The sequence below is a fragment of the Tetrao urogallus genome, assembly GCF_951394365.1.
Source record: "Tetrao urogallus genome assembly, chromosome: 14".
Classification (NCBI taxonomy): Eukaryota; Metazoa; Chordata; class Aves; order Galliformes; family Phasianidae; genus Tetrao; species Tetrao urogallus.
The window spans coordinates 1,138,319-1,165,231 of NC_136827.1; the positions used below are offsets into that span (position 1 = coordinate 1,138,319).

At 55.2% G+C, this 26,913-nt stretch overlaps 1 protein-coding gene and 2 pseudogenes across 3 annotated transcripts in view; all 3 read left to right on the plus strand.

The window, feature by feature from the left end:
• Positions 1 to 2,883, plus strand: part of LOC306951688 (protocadherin beta-15-like) — a gene marked incomplete at both ends in the record, with an annotated part of 5,427 nt that extends 2,544 nt beyond the window's left edge. Inside the window, 2 exons of the mRNA XM_079542226.1 lie at positions 1 to 2,206; positions 2,794 to 2,883. Coding sequence (XP_079398352.1) covers positions 1 to 2,206; positions 2,794 to 2,883 — 2,296 coding nt within the window. The remainder of the gene's footprint in view (positions 2,207 to 2,793) is intronic.
• A 6,316-nt stretch (positions 2,884 to 9,199) lies between these two features.
• Positions 9,200 to 12,508, plus strand: LOC306951848 (protocadherin beta-15-like; annotated as a pseudogene). Its single transcript has 2 exons — positions 9,200 to 11,831; positions 12,419 to 12,508. The product of its transcript is annotated as a protocadherin beta-15-like (transcript).
• Positions 12,509 to 18,823: 6,315 nt separating this feature from the next.
• On the plus strand, positions 18,824 to 22,132 carry LOC306951846 (protocadherin beta-15-like; annotated as a pseudogene). The gene is made up of 2 exons: positions 18,824 to 21,455; positions 22,043 to 22,132. The product of its transcript is annotated as a protocadherin beta-15-like (transcript).
• Positions 22,133 to 26,913: the final 4,781 nt, after the last annotated feature.

Genomic DNA, 26,913 nt, shown 5'->3' on the forward strand with positions numbered 1-26,913 from the left:
GGCGGCTCGCAAGGCGCGCGTGGTGTCCGAGGGGAGCGAGCAGCATTTCCGCCTCGATCCGCACAGCGGCGTCCTGACGGTCACGGAGACGCTGGACCGAGAGCGGATCTGTCCGCACAGCGAGAGCTGCGCGCTCTTCTTCAAGCTTTTCTTTGAGAACCCGGTGCAGCTGATCCGCGGGGAGGTGGAGCTTCGCGACGTGAACGACAACTCCCCCGTGTTCCCGCAGAAGGAGGTCGTGTTAAAGATTCCTGAAACGGTCACTCCGGGCTCTGCCTTCCCCCTCGAAGCAGCTCGGGATAAGGACGTTGGGATGAACGGTTTGCAGAATTACAGCCTGTCCCCAAACTTGCATTTCTCTCTCGCTCTCGAAAAAGGAGAAGATGGAGACAGATACCCGGAGCTCGTCCTTGAGAGTCCTTTGGACCGCGAGGAGCAGCGGGAGCTGCATTTGGTGCTCACGGCCACGGACGGGGGCTCGCCGCCCAGGTCGGGCACGGCTGAGGTGCGGGTGGTGGTGCTGGATGCCAACGACAACATGCCGGTGTTCTCGCGGGAGGTGTACGAGGTGCGCGTGGCCGAGAACAGCCCCCCGGGGCAGCTGGTGGTGCGGGTGTCGGCCGCCGATCCCGACGAAGGAACCAACGGCAAAGTGCGGTACGAATTCACCTCGGAGAAGTCCCAGCAGTTTTTTGATTTGGACGCTGATACAGGGGAGATCCGCGTATCGGGAAACCTGGATTTCGAGGAAGTAAAAACCCATAAACTTGTAGTCAAAGCCACGGACGGCGGTGGTCTGTATGCCTACTCTAAAGTGCACGTGGAGGTGCTGGACGTGAACGACAACGCGCCGGAGATCGAGCTGAGCTCGGTGAGCGCGTCCATCCCCGAGGACGCCCCGCCGCGCACCGTGGTGGCCCTGCTGAGCGTGCGGGACCGCGACTCCGGCGACAACGGGCGGACGGAGTGCGCCGTCGAGGGCGACGTGCCGTTCAGCCTGACGGCCGCGTTCGCCGACCACTACGAGCTGCGCACCAGCGCGGCCCTGGACAGGGAGACGGCGGCCGAGTACAACGTGAGCATCGTGGCCACGGACCGGGGCCGGGCGCGGCTGAGCGCTCGCGAGAGCGTGCGGGTGCGGGTCGGCGACGTGAACGACAACGCGCCTCGCTTCACGCAGGCGGCGTACAGCATGTGGGTGAGCGAGAACGAGGCGGGCGCGGTGCGGATCGGCAGCGTGAAGGCGACGGACGCGGACGCGGGCGCGAACGGGCGCGTGAGGTACGCGCTGGTGCGGGAGGAGGGCGAGGAGCGGCCCGCCGTGTCGGTGGACGCCGAGAGCGGGGCCGTGTCCGTGGTGCGGCCGCTGGACTACGAGCAGGTGCGCGCCGTGGAGGTGACGGTGGTCGCCGGCGACGGGGGCTCGCCGCCGCGGAGCGCCACGGCGCTGCTGCGGGTGCTGGTGCGGGACGAGAACGACAACGCGCCCGTGGTGCTGCACCCGCCGGCCGACGGCGGCGCGGCGCTGGGCGAGCTGGTGCCGCGGCGGGCGCGGGCGGGCTACCTGGTGGCCAAGGTGGTGGCGGTGGACGCGGACGCGGGGCAGAACGCGTGGCTGTGCTACGAGCTGGCCAAGGCGACGGAGCCGGGGCTGTTCCGCGTGGGGCTGCACAGCGGCGAGGTGCGCACGGCGCGGGCCGTGGGCGAGCGCGACGCGGCCCGGCACAGGCTGGTGGTGCTGGTGCGGGACCGCGGGCGGCCGCCGCGCTCCGCCAGCGCCACGCTGGCCGTCGCCCTGGCCGACGGCTTCTCCGAAGGCCGCCTGCGGGCGAGCGAAGAGGCGCCGGCCGCCGAGCCCGACGGCCGCCTCACCCTGTACCTCAGCGTCTGCTTGGCCTGCGTGTCCGCGCTCTTCGTGGCCGGCGCGGCGGCCGCCGTGGCCGCCCACGTGCGGCGGGCCCGGCGGGGCGAGCCGGGGCCCTTGCCCGCCTTCCCGCGCTCCGCCGCCGACAGCGGCGCCGGCTCCCTGCCCCGCAGCTACGTCTACGACGTCCGCCTCGCCGCCGGCACCGTCGACAGCGAGTTCCGCTTCCTCGGGCCGCTCTTGCCCTGCTTCCCCGCCGGGCTGCCGCACGGCGCGGCCGAGCGGCGGAGCTCGCTGTGCTCGGCCGGCCTCGGCCAAGAAGAAGGCGACTGGGCCGTGCAGGTGAGGGAGCGGAGCCCCGCGCGGGGGCCGAGGGGGAGCGCGGGGGCAGCGCGGTGCGGGGCACGGAGGGAGGCGGGGACGGAGGCTGCGAGGGAGGGTTCGGCCCCGAGTGCGGCTGTGCGACGGCGGGGAGCTGCGGCGAGGCCGTGGCGGTGATGGGTGGCGTCGCGTTTCTCCTGCACGGCATCGGCGACGGCATAACTGCTGTCACCTCGGAGTCAGTTTCCCCTCCGTTGCTATCTGAGTTCTCACGTCCTTTATCCTCTTTTTACCGTTGTCTTTAAAGCACGGTATTTGTTCTTGAGGGAACCGTTAGTGTCTGCTCCCCTCTTCTTGATCCAAAAATATTTCTGGTTTTCTGAAGTCGATATGCAAGGCTTTGCTAAGGGGCTAAGGGGTTCATTACGGGGTTTTAATGTTGTCCTGCTTGGGTCCGAGAGCTGTGTCTCCACCCTCCTCTTTCTTTGCCTTTGGGCAGGAAGAGTGGTGTCCCATTCACATCGGTTCAGATGAGCCTTCCCAGTTTCTCGCTGACACCTGCTTGCCGTTAACGGCCCCATGTCAGCCCTGCACTGTGTTCTTTGCAGGGCGGAGCTCCCGTCTCTGAAGGCACGGGTGCCAGGGCAGCAGAGGAGAATGCCAGTTTGGATCAAAGCCCCTGGCTCAGCCATCAGTAAGGGAGGAGAAGGAGAAGCATCTCGGTCCTCGTGGGCTGATCTCTTCCAATTGAAATGAAGGAGGCACCAACATTGTACCAAAAATCGCCAGGGAAGCAGAGATGTGCTGTGTGAGAAGTCAAGGACAATCTCCTCTGATGCAGTACTTTATTCACGTGTTCATATTTAAATGTTGTTACATTTGGAGGTGGATGCATGCTGGGATTACTGAGGCGTGATATCTAATTGTGATAGTGCTATTGCTCCTAAGCATTAAGTGAATAAGGAGAAGAAAAATTTTCTAATACTGAAGCTTTCATGTTCATACATCTGTTTTTATGCACTGTTTCTCTGTTGGTTTTTTTTGTTTGGTTTGGTTAGTTGGTTGGTTGATTTCATTCTTTTCGCAGAGTTAAGTGTAAATGAATGGTTCTGGAACATGTCAGGATTATGGAATATTAGATAATAGAAGATTCAAAGCAATGTGGAATTTCCCTTTGCTCATGTATTTCCTGGAGTTGAATGCCTGGGGACAGAAACCAATAAAGTCTGCTGAGAAGTCTGAAAGAGTCTGAGCTTCACTCTTTTGTGCAAAGTTATTATTCTGTTGGAGAGATGCATTGAGGATCAGTGTTGCTCTTAAAGCCTTCTACACCGGAAGCTGAAGGACAGCTTCAGGTCCCTGTGTCCGTGTGAAATGAGGGCAGTCATGGTGAGCAGCGTCTGGGGAAGCTCTTCTCATCCGGATCTGTTCCCTGCCACAGCGGTGCCAGCCATCAGGGTACAGTAAAAGAAGGGGACGGGTCCCCCTTCCTCTCTCTGAGGTCGTAGGGGCGAATCAGCAGCATTGGTAGGAGCATAAGGGCACAAATAGCAGGTGGTGCTGTAACTGCTGTGTGCCATGAATGAGGAGCTGCATTCCAACTGGATGTGCTGATGCTGGCTTACAGCTGGTTTTTGTAAGACGTTTCTGTGTTGCTGATTGTCCTGTTTTTGGTGTGAATGGAGCTGACTTGCTTTGTAGTGGCTGATATGATGGTTTGTTTGGCCTTTAGGAGGAAAAGCACATTTAGAACAGTGACTAGTGAGTTGTTGCTGAGCGGTGCTGCACAGAGCCAGGGCCATTTCTGCTTCTGATTGTGCCCTGAGAGTGAGCGTGCTGGTGGTGCACCAGAAGCTGGTAGAGGGCAGAAGGAGGCCTGCTGGCCTGAACTGGCCAGAGAGATGTTCTCTGCCATGTGACATCACACAGAACTCTAAAAGTGGGGAGAGACCTATCCCAAAGGGGGCGTGGATCCTTCCCCAGGGGTTGGTTGGAATTGTTCAGAATGTTCAGATAGGCCCTGCAGTTTCTTCATCCCTCCCTGCAGTGCCTGTGGTTGCTTTGAGGCCTGTGCCAGTTGCTGTGGTGGCTCCAAGCCCTGCTTCGTGCTCTGTGGCTGCTCCAACTGCCGCCACAGGCCTGTAGTTACTGCAACCCTGCTATCTGCCCTGCAGTTGCTCCAGCTCCTCCATCACAGCCTGTGGTTGCCTCAAATCCTGCTGCAGGCCCTGTCGTTTCACCAGTCCTTAAAACAGGCCACGGAGTCTCTGCATTCCTAGCAACAAACCCTGCTGTTTCTTCAACACCCGTGAGAGGCCTTGTGGTTGCTCCAGCACAGACACAGGCCCTGCAATTGCAGCACCTCTTAACGCTCTCTGCAGTTGCTCCAGCTCTCATTATTTGCCATGTGGTTTCAGCAACCCTGGCAAAAGCTGCTTTAGTTGCTCCAACTCATGTGACAGCCCTGAGGTTTTTCCTTCCCTGGGATAAGTCCTGTGGCTGCTCCAACCCACTCAACACACTCTGTGGCTGCTCCAATTCCCTCGACAAGCCCTACAGTTGCTGCAAGTCCTGCAAGAGGCCTTGAATTGATTCCCACTTAGAAGCAAGGGTTGTCTCCAATGGGATCTGGACAAGCTTGAACAGCGAGCCCTTGTGAGTTGAATGTACTTTTGTGGTGCAGGAACAGCAGCATGAGACAAAGGAAGCGTAAGTGCTGTCATCCCTGTGGACTTGTGCAAGGCCTTTCTCATGGTGCTCTACCACATTCTTCTCTCCAAATTGGAGCGGTATGGATTTGTGTGGAGGACGATAGGATGGATAATGAATTGGTTGGAAAGCCATAGACAGAGGTTTGTGCTGAACAGCGCTGTGTCCAGGTGGAAGCCAGTGATGAGCAGTCGGTCTTGCAACCAGAGCTCTTCAGCATCTTCATCAGTGACATCAATGATGAGCTCAAGTGCACCCTGAGCAAGTTTGCCGATGGCCCCAAGCTGAGCGGTGAGGTTGACACATTAGAAGGAAGTGACACCATCCAGAGGGACCTCAACAAACTTGAAGGGTGAGCCTGTGTGAACCTAATGAGGTTCAAGATTGCAAATTGCAAGGTTTGACACCTGCACTGGAGTAACCCCCAGATACGTATGCAGACTGGGAGAAGTGCACCTGGTATGGATTGCCCCAGGGCTGGATACACGTCCCTACCGTTTCCAAAGGAATGATTTAAACTGCACTGGAACAGAAAGAAGCTCCTGAACACCTGCACTACATTGATGGCATCATTGAGTGGGACAAAAGAGCAGAGGAAGGTTTTGAGAAACATAGGAAAAGAATCCAAATTCTCCTGTAAGCCGTTTGTTCCCTGCGTAGGAGATCCATTTTTTGAGGAATAAAAAGGCAAGATGGACATCATCTGATCAACAAAACAAAAGCTGTGTTTCCACCAACCGGCAAAAAAGAAACACAAGCTTTCTTAAAAGTTTCCATTTTCTCAAGAGTGCACATTCTGCATTTCAGTCTGATTGCAAGTCCTCTCTGTCAACTGACCCAGAAGAAGGATGACTTCAAATCGGGGTCTGAGCAATGACAAACCTCTGAGCAAATGAAACAGGGAGGTGGTTCATGGGCCAGGACAAGACATAAAAAAAGTACACTGCACTGCAGATAAGGAAAAAAGCCCAGCCTGAAGAATCTGGCAGAAAGCTCTGTGGGAGGCTCGAGGTCATCCTTTTTCTTTCTGTATACCCTTAGGCTCTGGGATACTGAGAATCAGAGGCCTGCTAACGCTCCAGCTGAAAAAGAGATATTGGCAGCACATGGAGGAGTTCAAGTTCCATCATATGAAGAGAGCAACAGAGGTAAAGAAGAGCAACAGCAGGTAAAAAAGAAGGAAAACTGGCTCACCCCTTCTAGTGACTGGTGATGACTCAAAGGGGCTCAAACTCTGTCTAAAGAGATGCTACTCCCCTGTCTGCAACCTCTTGCATGAGGGGGAGGAGGGGGCAAGGAGAGGCTCCACTCCTTCCAGTCCCTCAGGTACATTGCTTGCCCCTAGGATCCCAGCGTTAGCGATGCCTTCTCACCTGGTGCTCAGCCACTGGGTCAGGCTGTGACCTGGTAATTCCACTGCAAGCTGTATTCCCAGTTATGTCTGCTTGGCCTATGACAGTTTTCACTGGACCTTTCTGTGTTGCTGATGTCAGTAGTGACAAGAGAGATGGTAACAATCCCAAATGGATGGATGGGTGGACAGATGCATGCAATGCATGGAAGGAAGGGAAAGACAGAAACTGACTTAATCTGTGATACTATTTAGACTATCATGCATCCAGACAAAACTGATTTAAGAGGAAAGCGCAACAGTGGCTGCATCTGAGTGAGTCTGGGGACCTGCCTTTGCAATAACAAGAAGAAGCTCGCATGCCTGGTAAAGCTGGAGAAGTACTCCATCCTGCATTTCATGTGGTGTCATTAAGGATGCACCAAGAGGACTACAACACATCAAGAGAACTCATATCCCTTGGGAGCACGATGAAGGGATTGGGAGCACTGGTAGCATTCTTCTCCCTCAGAGCTGTTAGGAAGTAGGGAGAGTCCTCCAAAAGCTAATGCAGCTTGAAGCCCATCTGAAGTTGCTCTATCCCAGTGTGTCCATCATGGGAAATAAGGAGGAGCTGTAAATCCCAGCTGAGAAGGCTATAAAGCTAGTGACTAATTGTTATCATAGAAACGTGCTGGGAAGGATCACACACCCTTTCCATGCAAGCTCTCTGGCACCAATTATCACACTCAGAAACGCTATGTGTCTGTTCGCCTCTCTTGTTAATTACTGTGCTAATTAAAAATAAGAGAAAAAGAAGAAAATACGACAACAGCACCAATGGAAATGGCAAAATATTTTGCAAATGCCACACAGCACGGAGGAAAAAAGTTTGATGGGGAGACCTGAGAAGTGATACCCAGAGCAGAACTCTGTGAGCAGGCAGTAAGCCTGCTGCCAAACGCGGCGAGTATTTCCATTTCACTTTCAGGCTCGTGTGTGCAAGAGAAAAGGAGATTCGAACCGGGAACTGAATATCCTGTATCCCAATGCATGCATCATGGGAAATAAGCCAGAGCTGGAAACCACAGCATTGAAAATTACAACAAATCAACCTATTTGTTCTCATGGAAATATGGTGAGAAGATTCACACAACGGGAACGCTACAATTAAGAGCCACAAGCTGTTTACAAGAGTTAGACAGAAAAGGCTCGTCAAGGGTCTTAGCCATTAGGAAGAGCTGGGAAACTCCAGACCCAGGAGCCTCATGTCTGTGCCGGGGAAGATCAGGGAACACATCCTCTCAGAAGCCATGTTAAGACACTTGCAAGAAAAGAAGGTGATGTGACACAGCCAGCGTTGCTTCAACAAGGGCAGATCCTGTCTGAGCAATCTGGTGTCCTTCTATGGTGGAGTAACAGCAGCATTGGACAAATGAAGAGTGAGTGCTGTCATGCAGTTGGACTTGCGCAGGGCTTTTGACATGGTCCCACACAACGTCCTTACGGGTGAGTTGGAGAGGTATGGATCTGAAGGCTGGGCTGTTCAGTGCATACGGAATTGGTTGGATGCTCACAGCGATAGAATCGTGGTCAAGAGCGTTATGTGCGGGTGGAAAGCAGTGATGAGTGGTGTCCCCCTAGAGGTCTGTGTGGGGACCGGCGCTCTTCAACATCTCTATCAATGGATTGAGAGAGCGGGATCAAGTGCACCCTCAGCAGTTTTGCAGATGACACTGGTGTGCGTAGTGCAGTTGATGCAAGAGATGGTGGGGATGCTCTCCAGAGGACCTGGAACAGCTTGAGAAGTGAGTCCATGGGAATTGAATGAGGTTCCACACGTCCACGAGGTGGCCTTGGACTTGGGTCAGGTCCTTTCCGAGTGTGATTACAGTCTGGGAGAAAACTGACTGAGAGCAGCCCTGTGGAGAAGGACTTGAAGTTTCAGGTGCACAGAGACGAGCCAGACATGCATGCTTGCAGCAGAGATGAGCAACTGTACTGTGGTCCCCATGAAAAGAGAGGTGGCTAGCAGGGTGAGGGAGGTGATTGTCCTCCTCTGCTTTGCTCTTATGAGGACCCACCTGGAATATTTTGTCCCGGTTGGTGCCCACCAACACTGGCATGGAACGAATGGAACAAAAGCAGAGGAGGTATGAAGATGATCAGAAAATCAGAGCATGTCTATGAATCTATGAATCAATCTCGCCCTGCTCAGGATGCCTTGACGAGGAGATCCTTGCTTCTTCACATGGCTTAGGCAAGTGAATCACTGATGCCAGGGTTGCAGCAAAGTGTACAGCCCCTTCGGTGTCCTAGGAGATCAGAGAGCATTGTTGTGTGATGCCACACTTCAGAATAGGCGCAAGGTAGGACATGTTTGTCATGTCAGGGAAGAAAGCTGACTTTCAAACAGGAAAGCATTAGAAGCCTGGAACCATAAGGCATGCTGATATACACACTGTGAAGGAAACAGGATCAGCATTCTGTCCTGGAAGAGTATTATGACGAGCATGACAGCATGGTGGAGTCATGGTGAATCATTTGAATACAGCACAGTTCTGTGTAAGCTCTCTGGCAGCAATTCTCCCATTCCGTTCCAGTCTGTGTCAGGACTGCTCTGTTAATTATTATAACAGATAATGTTAATCACTATAATGTTAATTACCATAAGGGATTAAAAGAAAACGAAAAGAAAGAAAAAGGAAAATGAGGAAAGTACGACAATGAACTGAATAGCAGTGAGAAAATACTTTGCAAAGACCAAACAGAACGGAGGAAATGAATTCGCCGCGGAGACCTGAGAAGTGATACCCAGAGCAGCAGTGCGTGTGAGGGCAACAAGCCTGCTGCCAAACGCGGCGAGTATTTACATTGAGATTTGGGATCGCGTGTGCAGGAGGAAAGGAGATTGGAACCGGGAACTGGTGGGAAGGCGGAGAAGGAGCAATTCGGCGTCGCGCCGCTGGGTGGGGATGTTGTCCACGGAGCGGCAGCTCCCTGTGGCCGCAGCGCGCTTTCAGGCGCAGGCGCGCAGAAGAGCCGTGCGAGCCGCTCGGGAAGGGCGGCGGGGCACGGAGCCGGGCGCTGGGGGGCTTCGGGGCCGAGGCGCTGTCAAAGTGCGGCGGCTTGGGGCCGGCGAGCGGCAGCGCGGCGCGTCGGGGCCGGCGAGCGAGGCGGCGAGGCATGGAGGGCGCCGGGAAAGGCCGGCCGTGGCGGAGAGGGACGGCGAGCGGGAGCCGGAGCGGCGGCGGCCAGAGGCGAGTGGTGCTGTGGCTCGTGTGCGTTTGCGTGTGGGAGAGCGGGGCCGAGACGCTGCGCTATTCCGTGTCGGAGGAAATGGCGAGGGACTCGTGGGTGGGCAACGTCGCCCGGGACCTGGGGCTTTCTCCGAGCCAGCTGGCGGCTCGCAAGGCGCGCGTGGTGTCCGAGGGGAGCGAGCAGCATTTCCGCCTCGATCCGCACAGCGGCGTCCTGACGGTCACGGAGACGCTGGACCGAGAGCGGATCTGTCCGCACAGCGAGAGCTGCGCGCTCTTCTTCAAGCTTTTCTTTGAGAACCCGGTGCAGCTGATCCGCGGGGAGGTGGAGCTTCGCGACGTGAACGACAACTCCCCCGTGTTCCCGCAGAAGGAGGTCGTGTTAAAGATTCCTGAAACGGTCACTCCGGGCTCTGCCTTCCCCCTCGAAGCAGCTCGGGATAAGGACGTTGGGATGAACGGTTTGCAGAATTACAGCCTGTCCCCAAACTTGCATTTCTCTCTCGCTCTCGAAAAAGGAGAAGATGGAGACAGATACCCGGAGCTCGTCCTTGAGAGTCCTTTGGACCGCGAGGAGCAGCGGGAGCTGCATTTGGTGCTCACGGCCACGGACGGGGGCTCGCCGCCCAGGTCGGGCACGGCTGAGGTGCGGGTGGTGGTGCTGGATGCCAACGACAACATGCCGGTGTTCTCGCGGGAGGTGTACGAGGTGCGCGTGGCCGAGAACAGCCCCCCGGGGCAGCTGGTGGTGCGGGTGTCGGCCGCCGATCCCGACGAAGGAACCAACGGCAAAGTGCGGTACGAATTCACCTCGGAGAAGTCCCAGCAGTTTTTTGATTTGGACGCTGATACAGGGGAGATCCGCGTATCGGGAAACCTGGATTTCGAGGAAGTAAAAACCCATAAACTTGTAGTCAAAGCCACGGACGGCGGTGGTCTGTATGCCTACTCTAAAGTGCACGTGGAGGTGCTGGACGTGAACGACAACGCGCCGGAGATCGAGCTGAGCTCGGTGAGCGCGTCCATCCCCGAGGACGCCCCGCCGCGCACCGTGGTGGCCCTGCTGAGCGTGCGGGACCGCGACTCCGGCGACAACGGGCGGACGGAGTGCGCCGTCGAGGGCGACGTGCCGTTCAGCCTGACGGCCGCGTTCGCCGACCACTACGAGCTGCGCACCAGCGCGGCCCTGGACAGGGAGACGGCGGCCGAGTACAACGTGAGCATCGTGGCCACGGACCGGGGCCGGGCGCGGCTGAGCGCTCGCGAGAGCGTGCGGGTGCGGGTCGGCGACGTGAACGACAACGCGCCTCGCTTCACGCAGGCGGCGTACAGCATGTGGGTGAGCGAGAACGAGGCGGGCGCGGTGCGGATCGGCAGCGTGAAGGCGACGGACGCGGACGCGGGCGCGAACGGGCGCGTGAGGTACGCGCTGGTGCGGGAGGAGGGCGAGGAGCGGCCCGCCGTGTCGGTGGACGCCGAGAGCGGGGCCGTGTCCGTGGTGCGGCCGCTGGACTACGAGCAGGTGCGCGCCGTGGAGGTGACGGTGGTCGCCGGCGACGGGGGCTCGCCGCCGCGGAGCGCCACGGCGCTGCTGCGGGTGCTGGTGCGGGACGAGAACGACAACGCGCCCGTGGTGCTGCACCCGCCGGCCGACGGCGGCGCGGCGCTGGGCGAGCTGGTGCCGCGGCGGGCGCGGGCGGGCTACCTGGTGGCCAAGGTGGTGGCGGTGGACGCGGACGCGGGGCAGAACGCGTGGCTGTGCTACGAGCTGGCCAAGGCGACGGAGCCGGGGCTGTTCCGCGTGGGGCTGCACAGCGGCGAGGTGCGCACGGCGCGGGCCGTGGGCGAGCGCGACGCGGCCCGGCACAGGCTGGTGGTGCTGGTGCGGGACCGCGGGCGGCCGCCGCGCTCCGCCAGCGCCACGCTGGCCGTCGCCCTGGCCGACGGCTTCTCCGAAGGCCGCCTGCGGGCGAGCGAAGAGGCGCCGGCCGCCGAGCCCGACGGCCGCCTCACCCTGTACCTCAGCGTCTGCTTGGCCTGCGTGTCCGCGCTCTTCGTGGCCGGCGCGGCGGCCGCCGTGGCCGCCCACGTGCGGCGGGCCCGGCGGGGCGAGCCGGGGCCCTTGCCCGCCTTCCCGCGCTCCGCCGCCGACAGCGGCGCCGGCTCCCTGCCCCGCAGCTACGTCTACGACGTCCGCCTCGCCGCCGGCACCGTCGACAGCGAGTTCCGCTTCCTCGGGCCGCTCTTGCCCTGCTTCCCCGCCGGGCTGCCGCACGGCGCGGCCGAGCGGCGGAGCTCGCTGTGCTCGGCCGGCCTCGGCCAAGAAGAAGGCGACTGGGCCGTGCAGGTGAGGGAGCGGAGCCCCGCGCGGGGGCCGAGGGGGAGCGCGGGGGCAGCGCGGTGCGGGGCACGGAGGGAGGCGGGGACGGAGGCTGCGAGGGAGGGTTCGGCCCCGAGTGCGGCTGTGCGACGGCGGGGAGCTGCGGCGAGGCCGTGGCGGTGATGGGTGGCGTCGCGTTTCTCCTGCACGGCATCGGCGACGGCATAACTGCTGTCACCTCGGAGTCAGTTTCCCCTCCGTTGCTATCTGAGTTCTCACGTCCTTTATCCTCTTTTTACCGTTGTCTTTAAAGCACGGTATTTGTTCTTGAGGGAACCGTTAGTGTCTGCTCCCCTCTTCTTGATCCAAAAATATTTCTGGTTTTCTGAAGTCGATATGCAAGGCTTTGCTAAGGGGCTAAGGGGTTCATTACGGGGTTTTAATGTTGTCCTGCTTGGGTCCGAGAGCTGTGTCTCCACCCTCCTCTTTCTTTGCCTTTGGGCAGGAAGAGTGGTGTCCCATTCACATCGGTTCAGATGAGCCTTCCCAGTTTCTCGCTGACACCTGCTTGCCGTTAACGGCCCCATGTCAGCCCTGCACTGTGTTCTTTGCAGGGCGGAGCTCCCGTCTCTGAAGGCACGGGTGCCAGGGCAGCAGAGGAGAATGCCAGTTTGGATCAAAGCCCCTGGCTCAGCCATCAGTAAGGGAGGAGAAGGAGAAGCATCTCGGTCCTCGTGGGCTGATCTCTTCCAATTGAAATGAAGGAGGCACCAACATTGTACCAAAAATCGCCAGGGAAGCAGAGATGTGCTGTGTGAGAAGTCAAGGACAATCTCCTCTGATGCAGTACTTTATTCACGTGTTCATATTTAAATGTTGTTACATTTGGAGGTGGATGCATGCTGGGATTACTGAGGCGTGATATCTAATTGTGATAGTGCTATTGCTCCTAAGCATTAAGTGAATAAGGAGAAGAAAAATTTTCTAATACTGAAGCTTTCATGTTCATACATCTGTTTTTATGCACTGTTTCTCTGTTGGTTTTTTTGTTTGGTTTGGTTAGTTGGTTGGTTGATTTCATTCTTTTCGCAGAGTTAAGTGTAAATGAATGGTTCTGGAACATGTCAGGATTATGGAATATTAGATAATAGAAGATTCAAAGCAATGTGGAATTTCCCTTTGCTCATGTATTTCCTGGAGTTGAATGCCTGGGGACAGAAACCAATAAAGTCTGCTGAGAAGTCTGAAAGAGTCTGAGCTTCACTCTTTTGTGCAAAGTTATTATTCTGTTGGAGAGATGCATTGAGGATCAGTGTTGCTCTTAAAGCCTTCTACACCGGAAGCTGAAGGACAGCTTCAGGTCCCTGTGTCCGTGTGAAATGAGGGCAGTCATGGTGAGCAGCGTCTGGGGAAGCTCTTCTCATCCGGATCTGTTCCCTGCCACAGCGGTGCCAGCCATCAGGGTACAGTAAAAGAAGGGGACGGGTCCCCCTTCCTCTCTCTGAGGTCGTAGGGGCGAATCAGCAGCATTGGTAGGAGCATAAGGGCACAAATAGCAGGTGGTGCTGTAACTGCTGTGTGCCATGAATGAGGAGCTGCATTCCAACTGGATGTGCTGATGCTGGCTTACAGCTGGTTTTTGTAAGACGTTTCTGTGTTGCTGATTGTCCTGTTTTTGGTGTGAATGGAGCTGACTTGCTTTGTAGTGGCTGATATGATGGTTTGTTTGGCCTTTAGGAGGAAAAGCACATTTAGAACAGTGACTAGTGAGTTGTTGCTGAGCGGTGCTGCACAGAGCCAGGGCCATTTCTGCTTCTGATTGTGCCCTGAGAGTGAGCGTGCTGGTGGTGCACCAGAAGCTGGTAGAGGGCAGAAGGAGGCCTGCTGGCCTGAACTGGCCAGAGAGATGTTCTCTGCCATGTGACATCACACAGAACTCTAAAAGTGGGGAGAGACCTATCCCAAAGGGGGCGTGGATCCTTCCCCAGGGGTTGGTTGGAATTGTTCAGAATGTTCAGATAGGCCCTGCAGTTTCTTCATCCCTCCCTGCAGTGCCTGTGGTTGCTTTGAGGCCTGTGCCAGTTGCTGTGGTGGCTCCAAGCCCTGCTTCGTGCTCTGTGGCTGCTCCAACTGCCGCCACAGGCCTGTAGTTACTGCAACCCTGCTATCTGCCCTGCAGTTGCTCCAGCTCCTCCATCACAGCCTGTGGTTGCCTCAAATCCTGCTGCAGGCCCTGTCGTTTCACCAGTCCTTAAAACAGGCCACGGAGTCTCTGCATTCCTAGCAACAAACCCTGCTGTTTCTTCAACACCCGTGAGAGGCCTTGTGGTTGCTCCAGCACAGACACAGGCCCTGCAATTGCAGCACCTCTTAACGCTCTCTGCAGTTGCTCCAGCTCTCATTATTTGCCATGTGGTTTCAGCAACCCTGGCAAAAGCTGCTTTAGTTGCTCCAACTCATGTGACAGCCCTGAGGTTTTTCCTTCCCTGGGATAAGTCCTGTGGCTGCTCCAACCCACTCAACACACTCTGTGGCTGCTCCAATTCCCTCGACAAGCCCTACAGTTGCTGCAAGTCCTGCAAGAGGCCTTGAATTGATTCCCACTTAGAAGCAAGGGTTGTCTCCAATGGGATCTGGACAAGCTTGAACAGCGAGCCCTTGTGAGTTGAATGTACTTTTGTGGTGCAGGAACAGCAGCATGAGACAAAGGAAGCGTAAGTGCTGTCATCCCTGTGGACTTGTGCAAGGCCTTTCTCATGGTGCTCTACCACATTCTTCTCTCCAAATTGGAGCGGTATGGATTTGTGTGGAGGACGATAGGATGGATAATGAATTGGTTGGAAAGCCATAGACAGAGGTTTGTGCTGAACAGCGCTGTGTCCAGGTGGAAGCCAGTGATGAGCAGTCGGTCTTGCAACCAGAGCTCTTCAGCATCTTCATCAGTGACATCAATGATGAGCTCAAGTGCACCCTGAGCAAGTTTGCCGATGGCCCCAAGCTGAGCGGTGAGGTTGACACATTAGAAGGAAGTGACACCATCCAGAGGGACCTCAACAAACTTGAAGGGTGAGCCTGTGTGAACCTAATGAGGTTCAAGATTGCAAATTGCAAGGTTTGACACCTGCACTGGAGTAACCCCCAGATACGTATGCAGACTGGGAGAAGTGCACCTGGTATGGATTGCCCCAGGGCTGGATACACGTCCCTACCGTTTCCAAAGGAATGATTTAAACTGCACTGGAACAGAAAGAAGCTCCTGAACACCTGCACTACATTGATGGCATCATTGAGTGGGACAAAAGAGCAGAGGAAGGTTTTGAGAAACATAGGAAAAGAATCCAAATTCTCCTGTAAGCCGTTTGTTCCCTGCGTAGGAGATCCATTTTTTGAGGAATAAAAAGGCAAGATGGACATCATCTGATCAACAAAACAAAAGCTGTGTTTCCACCAACCGGCAAAAAAGAAACACAAGCTTTCTTAAAAGTTTCCATTTTCTCAAGAGTGCACATTCTGCATTTCAGTCTGATTGCAAGTCCTCTCTGTCAACTGACCCAGAAGAAGGATGACTTCAAATCGGGGTCTGAGCAATGACAAACCTCTGAGCAAATGAAACAGGGAGGTGGTTCATGGGCCAGGACAAGACATAAAAAAAGTACACTGCACTGCAGATAAGGAAAAAAGCCCAGCCTGAAGAATCTGGCAGAAAGCTCTGTGGGAGGCTCGAGGTCATCCTTTTTCTTTCTGTATACCCTTAGGCTCTGGGATACTGAGAATCAGAGGCCTGCTAACGCTCCAGCTGAAAAAGAGATATTGGCAGCACATGGAGGAGTTCAAGTTCCATCATATGAAGAGAGCAACAGAGGTAAAGAAGAGCAACAGCAGGTAAAAAAGAAGGAAAACTGGCTCACCCCTTCTAGTGACTGGTGATGACTCAAAGGGGCTCAAACTCTGTCTAAAGAGATGCTACTCCCCTGTCTGCAACCTCTTGCATGAGGGGGAGGAGGGGGCAAGGAGAGGCTCCACTCCTTCCAGTCCCTCAGGTACATTGCTTGCCCCTAGGATCCCAGCGTTAGCGATGCCTTCTCACCTGGTGCTCAGCCACTGGGTCAGGCTGTGACCTGGTAATTCCACTGCAAGCTGTATTCCCAGTTATGTCTGCTTGGCCTATGACAGTTTTCACTGGACCTTTCTGTGTTGCTGATGTCAGTAGTGACAAGAGAGATGGTAACAATCCCAAATGGATGGATGGGTGGACAGATGCATGCAATGCATGGAAGGAAGGGAAAGACAGAAACTGACTTAATCTGTGATACTATTTAGACTATCATGCATCCAGACAAAACTGATTTAAGAGGAAAGCGCAACAGTGGCTGCATCTGAGTGAGTCTGGGGACCTGCCTTTGCAATAACAAGAAGAAGCTCGCATGCCTGGTAAAGCTGGAGAAGTACTCCATCCTGCATTTCATGTGGTGTCATTAAGGATGCACCAAGAGGACTACAACACATCAAGAGAACTCATATCCCTTGGGAGCACGATGAAGGGATTGGGAGCACTGGTAGCATTCTTCTCCCTCAGAGCTGTTAGGAAGTAGGGAGAGTCCTCCAAAAGCTAATGCAGCTTGAAGCCCATCTGAAGTTGCTCTATCCCAGTGTGTCCATCATGGGAAATAAGGAGGAGCTGTAAATCCCAGCTGAGAAGGCTATAAAGCTAGTGACTAATTGTTATCATAGAAACGTGCTGGGAAGGATCACACACCCTTTCCATGCAAGCTCTCTGGCACCAATTATCACACTCAGAAACGCTATGTGTCTGTTCGCCTCTCTTGTTAATTACTGTGCTAATTAAAAATAAGAGAAAAAGAAGAAAATACGACAACAGCACCAATGGAAATGGCAAAATATTTTGCAAATGCCACACAGCACGGAGGAAAAAAGTTTGATGGGGAGACCTGAGAAGTGATACCCAGAGCAGAACTCTGTGAGCAGGCAGTAAGCCTGCTGCCAAACGCGGCGAGTATTTCCATTTCACTTTCAGGCTCGTGTGTGCAAGAGAAAAGGAGATTCGAACCGGGAACTGAATATCCTGTATCCCAATGCATGCATCATGGGAAATAAGCCAGAGCTGGAAACCACAGCATTGAAAATTACAACAAATCAACCTATTTGTTCTCATGGAAATATGGTGAGAAGATTCACACAACGGGAACGCTACAATTAAGAGCCACAAGCTGTTTACAAGAGTTAGACAGAAAAGGCTCGTCAAGGGTCTTAGCCATTAGGAAGAGCTGGGAAACTCCAGACCCAGGAGCCTCATGTCTGTGCCGGGGAAGATCAGGGAACACATCCTCTCAGAAGCCATGTTAAGACACTTGCAAGAAAAGAAGGTGATGTGACACAGCCAGCGTTGCTTCAACAAGGGCAGATCCTGTCTGAGCAATCTGGTGTCCTTCTATGGTGGAGTAACAGCAGCATTGGACAAATGAAGAGTGAGTGCTGTCATGCAGTTGGACTTGCGCAGGGCTTTTGACATGGTCCCACACAACCTCCTTACGGGTGAGTTGGAGAGGTATGGATCTGAAGGCTGGGCTGTTCAGTGCATACGGAATTGGTTGGATGCTCACAGCGATAGAATCGTGGTCAAGAGCGTTATGTGCGGGTGGAAAGCAGTGATGAGTGGTGTCCCCCTAGAGGTCTGTGTGAGGACCGGCGCTCTTCAACATCTCTATCAATGGATTGAGAGAGCGGGATCAAGTGCACCCTCAGCAGTTTTGCAGATGACACTGGTGTGCGTAGTGCAGTTGATGCAAGAGATGGTGGGGATGCTCTCCAGAGGACCTGGAACAGCTTGAGAAGTGAGTCCATGGGAATTGAATGAGGTTCCACACGTCCACGAGGTGGCCTTGGACTTGGGTCAGGTCCTTTCCGAGTGTGATTACAGTCTGGGAGAAAACTGACTGAGAGCAGCCCTGTGGAGAAGGACTTGAAGTTTCAGGTGCACAGAGACGAGCCAGACATGCATGCTTGCAGCAGAGATGAGCAACTGTACTGTGGTCCCCATGAAAAGAGAGGTGGCTAGCAGGGTGAGGGAGGTGATTGTCCTCCTCTGCTTTGCTCTTATGAGGACCCACCTGGAATATTTTGTCCCGGTTGGTGCCCACCAACACTGGCATGGAACGAATGGAACAAAAGCAGAGGAGGTATGAAGATGATCAGAAAATCAGAGCATGTCTATGAATCTATGAATCAATCTCGCCCTGCTCAGGATGCCTTGACGAGGAGATCCTTGCTTCTTCACATGGCTTAGGCAAGTGAATCACTGATGCCAGGGTTGCAGCAAAGTGTACAGCCCCTTCGGTGTCCTAGGAGATCAGAGAGCATTGTTGTGTGATGCCACACTTCAGAATAGGCGCAAGGTAGGACATGTTTGTCATGTCAGGGAAGAAAGCTGACTTTCAAACAGGAAAGCATTAGAAGCCTGGAACCATAAGGCGTGCTGATATACACACTGTGAAGGAAACAGGATCAGCGCTCTGTCCTGGAAGAGTATTATGACGAGCATGACAGCATGGTGGAGTCATGGTGAATCATTTGAATACAGCACAGTTCTGTGTAAGCTCTCTGGCAGCAATTCTCCCATTCTGTTCCAGTCTGTGTCAGGACTGCTCTGTTAATTATTATAACAGATAATGTTAATCACTATAATGTTAATTACCATAAGGGATTAAAAGAAAACGAAAAGAAAGAAAAAGGAAAATGAGGAAAGTACGACAATGAACTGAATAGCAGTGAGAAAATACTTTGCAAAGACCAAACAGAACGGAGGAAATGAATTCGCCGCGGAGACCTGAGAAGTGATACCCAGAGCAGCAGTGCGTGTGAGGGCAACAAGCCTGCTGCCAAACGCGGCGAGTATTTACATTGAGATTTGGGATCGCGTGTGCAGGAGGAAAGGAGATTGGAACCGGGAACTGGTGGGAAGGCGGAGAAGGAGCAATTCGGCGTCGCGCCGCTGGGTGGGGATGTTGTCCACGGAGCGGCAGCTCCCTGTGGCCGCAGCGCGCTTTCAGGCGCAGGCGCGCAGAAGAGCCGTGCGAGCCGCTCGGGAAGGGCGGCGGGGCACGGAGCCGGGCGCTGGGGGGCTTCGGGGCCGAGGCGCTGTCAAAGTGCGGCGGCTTGGGGTCGGCGAGCGGCAGCGCGGCGCGTCGGGGCCGGCGAGCGAGGCGGCGAGGCATGGAGGGCGCCGGGAAAGGCCGGCCGTGGCGGAGAGGGACGGCGAGCGGGAGCCGGAGCGGCGGCGGCCAGAGGCGAGTGGTGCTGTGGCTCGTGTGCGTTTGCGTGTGGGAGAGCGGGGCCGAGACGCTGCGCTATTCCGTGTCGGAGGAAATGGCGAGGGACTCGTGGGTGGGCAACGTCGCCCGGGACCTGGGGCTTTCTCCGAGCCAGCTGGCGGCTCGCAAGGCGCGCGTGGTGTCCGAGGGGAGCGAGCAGCATTTCCGCCTCGATCCGCACAGCGGCGTCCTGACGGTCACGGAGACGCTGGACCGAGAGCGGATCTGTCCGCACAGCGAGAGCTGCGCGCTCTTCTTCAAGCTTTTCTTTGAGAACCCGGTGCAGCTGATCCGCGGGGAGGTGGAGCTTCGCGACGTGAACGACAACTCCCCCGTGTTCCCGCAGAAGGAGGTGGTTCTGGAGATACCCGAAACCGCAGCTCCCGGGTCTCGATTCTCCCTTGAAAGCGCCCAGGATGATGACGTGGGACTGAACGGTTTGCAGAATTACAGCCTCTCCCAAAACTCGCATTTCTCCCTAGCTATAGAAAAAGGGAAAGCGGATGCTGAATTCGTGAAACTCGTCCTTGAGAGTCCTTTGGACCGCGAGGAGCAGCGGGAGCTGCATTTGGTGCTCACGGCCACGGACGGGGGCTCGCCGCCCAGGTCGGGCACGGCTGAGGTGCGGGTGGTGGTACTGGATGCCAACGACAACATGCCGGTGTTCTCGCGGGAGGTGTACGAGGTGCGCGTGGCCGAGAACAGCCCCCCGGGGCAGCTGGTGGTGCGGGTGTCGGCCGCCGATCCCGACGAAGGAACCAACGGCAAAGTGCGGTATGAGTTCACCTCGGAGAAGTCCCAGCAGCTTTTTGATTTGGACGCTGAGACCGGGGAGATTCGCGTCTCAGGAAAACTGGACTTTGAGGAGGTGAAAATCCATAAATTTGCAGTGAAAGCCAGTGACGGCGGCGGTCTGTCTGCGCACTGCAAAGTGCACGTGGAGGTGCTGGACGTGAACGACAACGCGCCGGAGATCGAGCTGAGCTCGGTGAGCGCGTCCATCCCCGAGGACGCCCCGCCGCGCACCGTGGTGGCCCTGCTGAGCGTGCGGGACCGCGACTCCGGCGACAACGGGCGGACGGAGTGCGCCGTCGAGGGCGACGTGCCGTTCAGCCTGACGGCCGCGTTCGCCGACCACTACGAGCTGCGCACCAGCGCGGCCCTGGACAGGGAGACGGCGGCCGAGTACAACGTGAGCATCGTGGCCACGGACCGGGGCCGGGCGCGGCTGAGCGCTCGCGAGAGCGTGCGGGTGCGGGTCGGCGACGTGAACGACAACGCGCCTCGCTTCACGCAGGCGGCGTACAGCATGTGGGTGAGCGAGAACGAGGCGGGCGCGGTGCGGATCGGCAGCGTGAAGGCGACGGACGCGGACGCGGGCGCGAACGGGCGCGTGAGGTACGCGCTGGTGCGGGAGGAGGGCGAGGAGCGGCCCGCCGTGTCGGTGGACGCCGAGAGCGGGGCCGTGTCCGTGGTGCGGCCGCTGGACTACGAGCAGGTGCGCGCCGTGGAGGTGACGGTGGTCGCCGGCGACGGGGGCTCGCCGCCGCGGAGCGCCACGGCGCTGCTGCGGGTGCTGGTGCGGGACGAGAACGACAACGCGCCCGTGGTGCTGCACCCGCCGGCCGACGGCGGCGCGGCGCTGGGCGAGCTGGTGCCGCGGCGGGCGCGGGCGGGCTACCTGGTGGCCAAGGTGGTGGCGGTGGACGCGGACGCGGGGCAGAACGCGTGGCTGTGCTACGAGCTGGCCAAGGCGACGGAGCCGGGGCTGTTCCGCGTGGGGCTGCACAGCGGCGAGGTGCGCACGGCGCGGGCCGTGGGCGAGCGCGACGCGGCCCGGCACAGGCTGGTGGTGCTGGTGCGGGACCGCGGGCGGCCGCCGCGCTCCGCCAGCGCCACGCTGGCCGTCGCCCTGGCCGACGGCTTCTCCGAAGGCCGCCTGCGGGCGAGCGAAGAGGCGCCGGCCGCCGAGCCCGACGGCCGCCTCACCCTGTACCTCAGCGTCTGCTTGGCCTGCGTGTCCGCGCTCTTCGTGGCCGGCGCGGCGGCCGCCGTGGCCGCCCACGTGCGGCGGGCCCGGCGGGGCGAGCCGGGGCCCTTGCCCGCCTTCCCGCGCTCCGCCGCCGACAGCGGCGCCGGCTCCCTGCCCCGCAGCTACGTCTACGACGTCCGCCTCGCCGCCGGCACCGTCGACAGCGAGTTCCGCTTCCTCGGGCCGCTCTTGCCCTGCTTCCCCGCCGGGCTGCCGCACGGCGCGGCCGAGCGGCGGAGCTCGCTGTGCTCGGCCGGCCTCGGCCAAGAAGAAGGCGACTGGGCCGTGCAGGTGAGGGAGCGGAGCCCCGCGCGGGGGCCGAGGGGGAGCGCGGGGGCAGCGCGGTGCGGGGCACGGAGGGAGGCGGGGACGGAGGCTGCGAGGGAGGGTTCGGCCCCGAGTGCGGCTGTGCGACGGCGGGGAGCTGCGGCGAGGCCGTGGCGGTGATGGGTGGCGTCGCGTTTCTCCTGCACGGCATCGGCGACGGCATAACTGCTGTCACCTCGGAGTCAGTTTCCCCTCCGTTGCTATCTGAGTTCTCACGTCCTTTATCCTCTTTTTACCGTTGTCTTTAAAGCACGGTATTTGTTCTTGAGGGAACCGTTAGTGTCTGCTCCCCTCTTCTTGATCCAAAAATATTTCTGGTTTTCTGAAGTCGATATGCAAGGCTTTGCTAAGGGGCTAAGGGGTTCATTACGGGGTTTTAATGTTGTCCTGCTTGGGTCCGAGAGCTGTGTCTCCACCCTCCTCTTTCTTTGCCTTTGGGCAGGAAGAGTGGTGTCCCATTCACATCGGTTCAGATGAGCCTTCCCAGTTTCTCGCTGACACCTGCTTGCCGTTAACGGCCCCATGTCAGCCCTGCACTGTGTTCTTTGCAGGGCGGAGCTCCCGTCTCTGAAGGCACGGGTGCCAGGGCAGCAGAGGAGAATGCCAGTTTGGATCAAAGCCCCTGGCTCAGCCATCAGTAAGGGAGGAGAAGGAGAAGCATCTCGGTCCTCGTGGGCTGATCTCTTCCAATTGAAATGAAGGAGAGACCCAGCGTGCACCAAAAATGTACCAGGGAATTGCCGTGCTGCTCTGTGAGAGCGCAAGGACACTCCTCTTAAGCAGCGCTGTATTCGTTGTTTATTCTGCAGTTTTATTATGTTTGGGGTTGGACGCATGCTGGGAATTATGTGATATAATTTGTAATACTGATAATGCAATTGCTTCCAGGTATTAAGTTAAACATAGAAAGAAAATATGCTGAACATTTTTGTAATTCAGGTTTCATGCTTTCTTTTTTGCTGTCAGGTGGGCTGTGTAGTAATGGTATCTATTCCATGCCATGCTGTATCGCTGTTTATCCAAGCTGAATATTGCCAGCAAAGGCATTCTTTATTAACACTGAGTAGCTGGCTGCTGTAGTGATGGCTGACATTCACACAGTGCACAGTGAGGCAGGAGTTTCTTGGTTGCTGTACAGGATGCTCTTTGACACATTTATTGCAATTTGGTTTGGTTTTCTAATCTCATGTCTAAATGTATGGTTCTAGAGCATTTCTGGAACATCATGTGTAAGACAGCAGAGAATTCAGAGCAATGTGATATTTCTGATACTTCATTTCACTCCTGTATTTCCATGATTTGAATGTGTGGTTACAAAACCAATAAAATCTACTGGGAAATCTAAAAAAATTTGAGTTTTAATATAAGGGCTGCATCGTTTGATGTGCAGATACCATTCTAGCTCTCAGCTCCATTAAGGATCACTCATTGTTTAAAGCCTTTCTACTGGTGATGTTGACGGACAGCCCTTTCCATGAGCTGTGGGGAGTCAGAGCAGGAGAGGTCTGTGAATCTGTTCTCAGCCTGCATCTGTTCCTAAATGTGGTGGTAGCATAGGTGAGTAAGGAATGATTACAGGTCCACCTTGGGACGTTCAGGAGCAGAGGTCAGGGCTTAAAAGAAAGCATACTGAGTGTCTGTGCTGTTCTTGCATGGAATGAATGAGGAGCCAAGTGCCCAACCTTATCTGCTGATGCCGTTTGCCTACGGCTGGCTTTTGCTCCTAATTTCTGTGTGTCTGATGGTCCTGTATTCAGATGGAATAGAGCTGATTTACTTTCTAGAGTGATGCTGTGTTTTGCTTTGAGGAGCAAAACAATGTTGAGAACACAGCGATGTTTTAGTTGTTGTTGAGCAGTGCTGCACAGTTGAAGACGTTTCAGCTTTTTGTGCTATCCAGCCAGTAAAGGGGCTGTGGGTGTGCAAGAAGCTGGGGGGATGGATTCAGGAGAGGTGACCTAACCTGGCGAAACGGATATTCCAACTCATGTGACAAAATGCATAATGAGAAACTGGGAGAGTTGGCTGAAACTGGGGGCAGTTTCTGCTTGGGGGCTGGATGAGTATTGCTCTGTGGGTGGTGAGCAATTGCACTGTGCATCTCTTGTTGTCACAGCATCACAGAATTAAAAAATGGCTTGGGCTGAAAAGGACCACAATGATCATCTGGTTTCAACCCCCTGCTACGTGCAGGGTCGCCAACCACCAGACCAGGCTGTCCAGAGCCACATCCAACCTGGCCTTGAATGCCTCCAGGGATGGGGTATCCACAGTCTCTCTGGGCAACTGTCCCAGTGTGTCACCACCCTCTGTGTGAAATGTTGCAGAAAAGTGTAGAAATGTTTTCTATGTTTCTATTTCTCATTACTGTCAGGACTGCCTGCCAGACTAGTAATTTACGATTATCAGAGTGTGAGGGAGGATACTAGCAGCACTCTAGAAGACTGGGCACCATCAGTGCTTTGGATCTACACCCAAAAACAAGTGCAGGATCCAGAAGAACTGGGAAACTGTTTGCAGCAGATACGCCATCACTCTGGCAACTGTAGAGAGACAGCAATCACTGCCACGTGCTGGGGCTTGGCCTATGCCTACTGCCATTTATCAGTGCTAATCAGCACACTCAAGAGAAGGGAAGAGCAGGTCTCTAACTCTGATGACAACGTGACAGGCCCTGCGGCTGCTGCAACTGCTGTGATAGGCCCGGCAGTTTCTTCAGCCCTCCCTGCAGTGCCTGTGGTTGCTTTGAGGCCTGTGCCAGTTGCTGTGGTGGCTCCAAGCCCTGCTCCGTGCTCTGTGGCTGCTCCAACTGCCGCCACAGGCCTGTAGTTACTGCAGCCCTGCTATCTGCCCTGCAGTTGCTCCAGCTCCTCCATCACAGCCTGTGGTTGCTTCAAATCTTGTGTGAGGACCTGTAGTTTCACCAGCTCTCAAAACAGGCCCTGGAGTCACTGCATTCCCACTGATAATCACTGTTGTTTCTTCAACTCCCATGAGAGGCCTTGTGGTTACTCCAATGCATGACACAGACCCTGCAGTTACCCAGTGTCTCAAAACGTCTCTGGTTGCTCCAATTCTCATTACACGCAGTGTCGTTTCTCCAGCTCTCACAAGAGGCCCTGTGGTTGCTCCAACCCACTTAACACACGTGGTTGCTCCAAGTCCCATGACAAGCCTTACAGTTGCTCCAGTTCCTGCAGCAGGCCCTGCAGGTGCTCCAACCCTCAAAACAGGCCCTGCAGTTTCTCCAGGCCCTGTGCCTGGCCCTTCTGTCTGAAGGAGGGACCGTCTCTGTTACTATCAGTTGCCCCTGAGGACACAATGACTGCAAATGTCAACTTATGGTCATAACCCATACAGGAGGCAATAACCTTCTGATCCCTGACCACACAGCAGCACGGAGCAGAGTACTGCGTCATACAGGAGAAGTTAAAGAAACCACTGAAGGAGGGGTGAATTGGGTGCTTTAGATATTGCAAATGAGAGAAGTGATGAGTGCTTTGTCACTAATCTCACTCATGAATGATGGAAAACACTCCCTGGAATTTGCTACAACCATGGAAGCAGAGTGCATGGCAACAAGGAGGCAAACCCATCAAGTCTTCTGCACATAGGAAGGAAATTCCTGCCCGTGTAGAGAACAAGATTAGGAAAGTGTATCACATAAGATGCACTCGCACCCAAGAGTTACACAACGTGTTAAACGACATGAAAGCAACCAGCAGGTGGATAAAGCTTCTAGGACTGAAGTGGTTCAGGTAGGTTTGGACAGGCAAACTAGTGCTATGTTATATACAGACCCTATGTGTCTATATTTCCTTTCACACACTTCTACGTCTGAGGATGAAGAACAACGTGCCATTTGTGAGTTGAGGTCTGTCAGAGTGGGAAGTGTCTTGGGAGGCTCTCCTCTTCCTGGGTCTGTCCCCAGCCATAGTGGAATCAATATGAAGACAACAATAAGCAAGGTTTTGGATCCACTCTCCTCTCCTTGAGGTGCCAAGGTCCTGCCAGGAGCATTAGCTGATGGAGCCCAGGTGTCACTGTCATTTTTGCAAGACATGAATGAAGAGCTGTGTGTGCAAAGAGGCTCACCCCTTGTAACAACTGCTCAAGAGACGTGCAATCTCTATTCAGAGAGACGCTGCTCCGTTTTCTGCTAACCCTGAAATGGGGGTGAGAAGGGATGGAGCCTGGATCCACCCCTTCCAGTCACTCAGGTACGTTGCTTGCACCTGAGTTCCCTGGCTTAGCCACCCCTTCTCACCTGGGGCTCAACCACTGGTTCAGGCTGTGATCTAGCAATCCCTCTGCAAGCCATGTTCCCAATTTTCTCTACTCAACCACTTGGCCTACAGTTGATTTTACTCGAAATTCTTCTGTGGCTAGTAACAATTGTAATTTGTGAGTTGGTAACAATTCCAAATGGATGGAAGGATGGGTGCATTGCATGCATGGAAAGAGGGAAGGGAAAGATAAAAAACTGTCTTGGTCTCAGATGCTGTTTAGCCTGTCGTGCTTCCAAAGCCAAGCCAAAGGAATGGAAGAGGAAAGCACAACAATGGCTGCATCTGAGTGAAGTTGATGGCCTGCCTTTGCATTAACAAGAAGAGGCTCCCATACCTGACAAAGCTGGAGAGCTACTCTATCCTGCTTTCTCAAGAAGATTCAGGGAGTTTTCAAAGAGTGGACAAGAAAACATCAATGGAATTCATATCCTTTGGAATGATGCTGAAAGGATTGGGAGCACAGGTAATGTTCTCCTCCCTCAGAGTTGCTTGAAAGGAATTAGGGAGGGAACCTCTAAGAAGGTAACGCATCTTGAAGTCCACCTGAAGTTCCTCTATCGCAATGCGTGCATCATGGGAAATAAGAAAGAGCTATAAACCACAATTTAGGACATTAGAAAAGTATTACCTATTTGTTATCGTGGAAATGTGGTGAGAAGCTTCACACAACTGGAACACTGCAGTGAAGAAATACAACCTGTTTACTGGAGTTAGGCAAGGAAGGGTGGGCAAGGATGTTGCCTACTGAGAAGAGTTGGGAAACTGCAGACCCATGAACCTCCTGTCTGTGCCAGAGAAGATCAGGGAACAGATTCTCCCAGAAGCCATGTTAAGACTTATGCAATTAAGGGAGATGATCTGACACAGCCAACATTGCTTCACCAAGGGCAGATCCTGTCTGATCCACCTGGTGTACTTCTATGGTGCAGTAACAGCTTCATTAGGCAATGGAAGAGTAAGTGATGTCCTCCATGTGGACTTGTGCAAGGCCTCTGGAATGGTCCCACACAACAACTTTCACTGTAAGTTGGAAGCATTTGGATTTGAATGGTGGACTATTCAGTGGATAAGGAACTGGTTGGATGGTCACAGCCATGGGATTCTGGTCAAGAGCTACACGTCCAGGTGGAGAC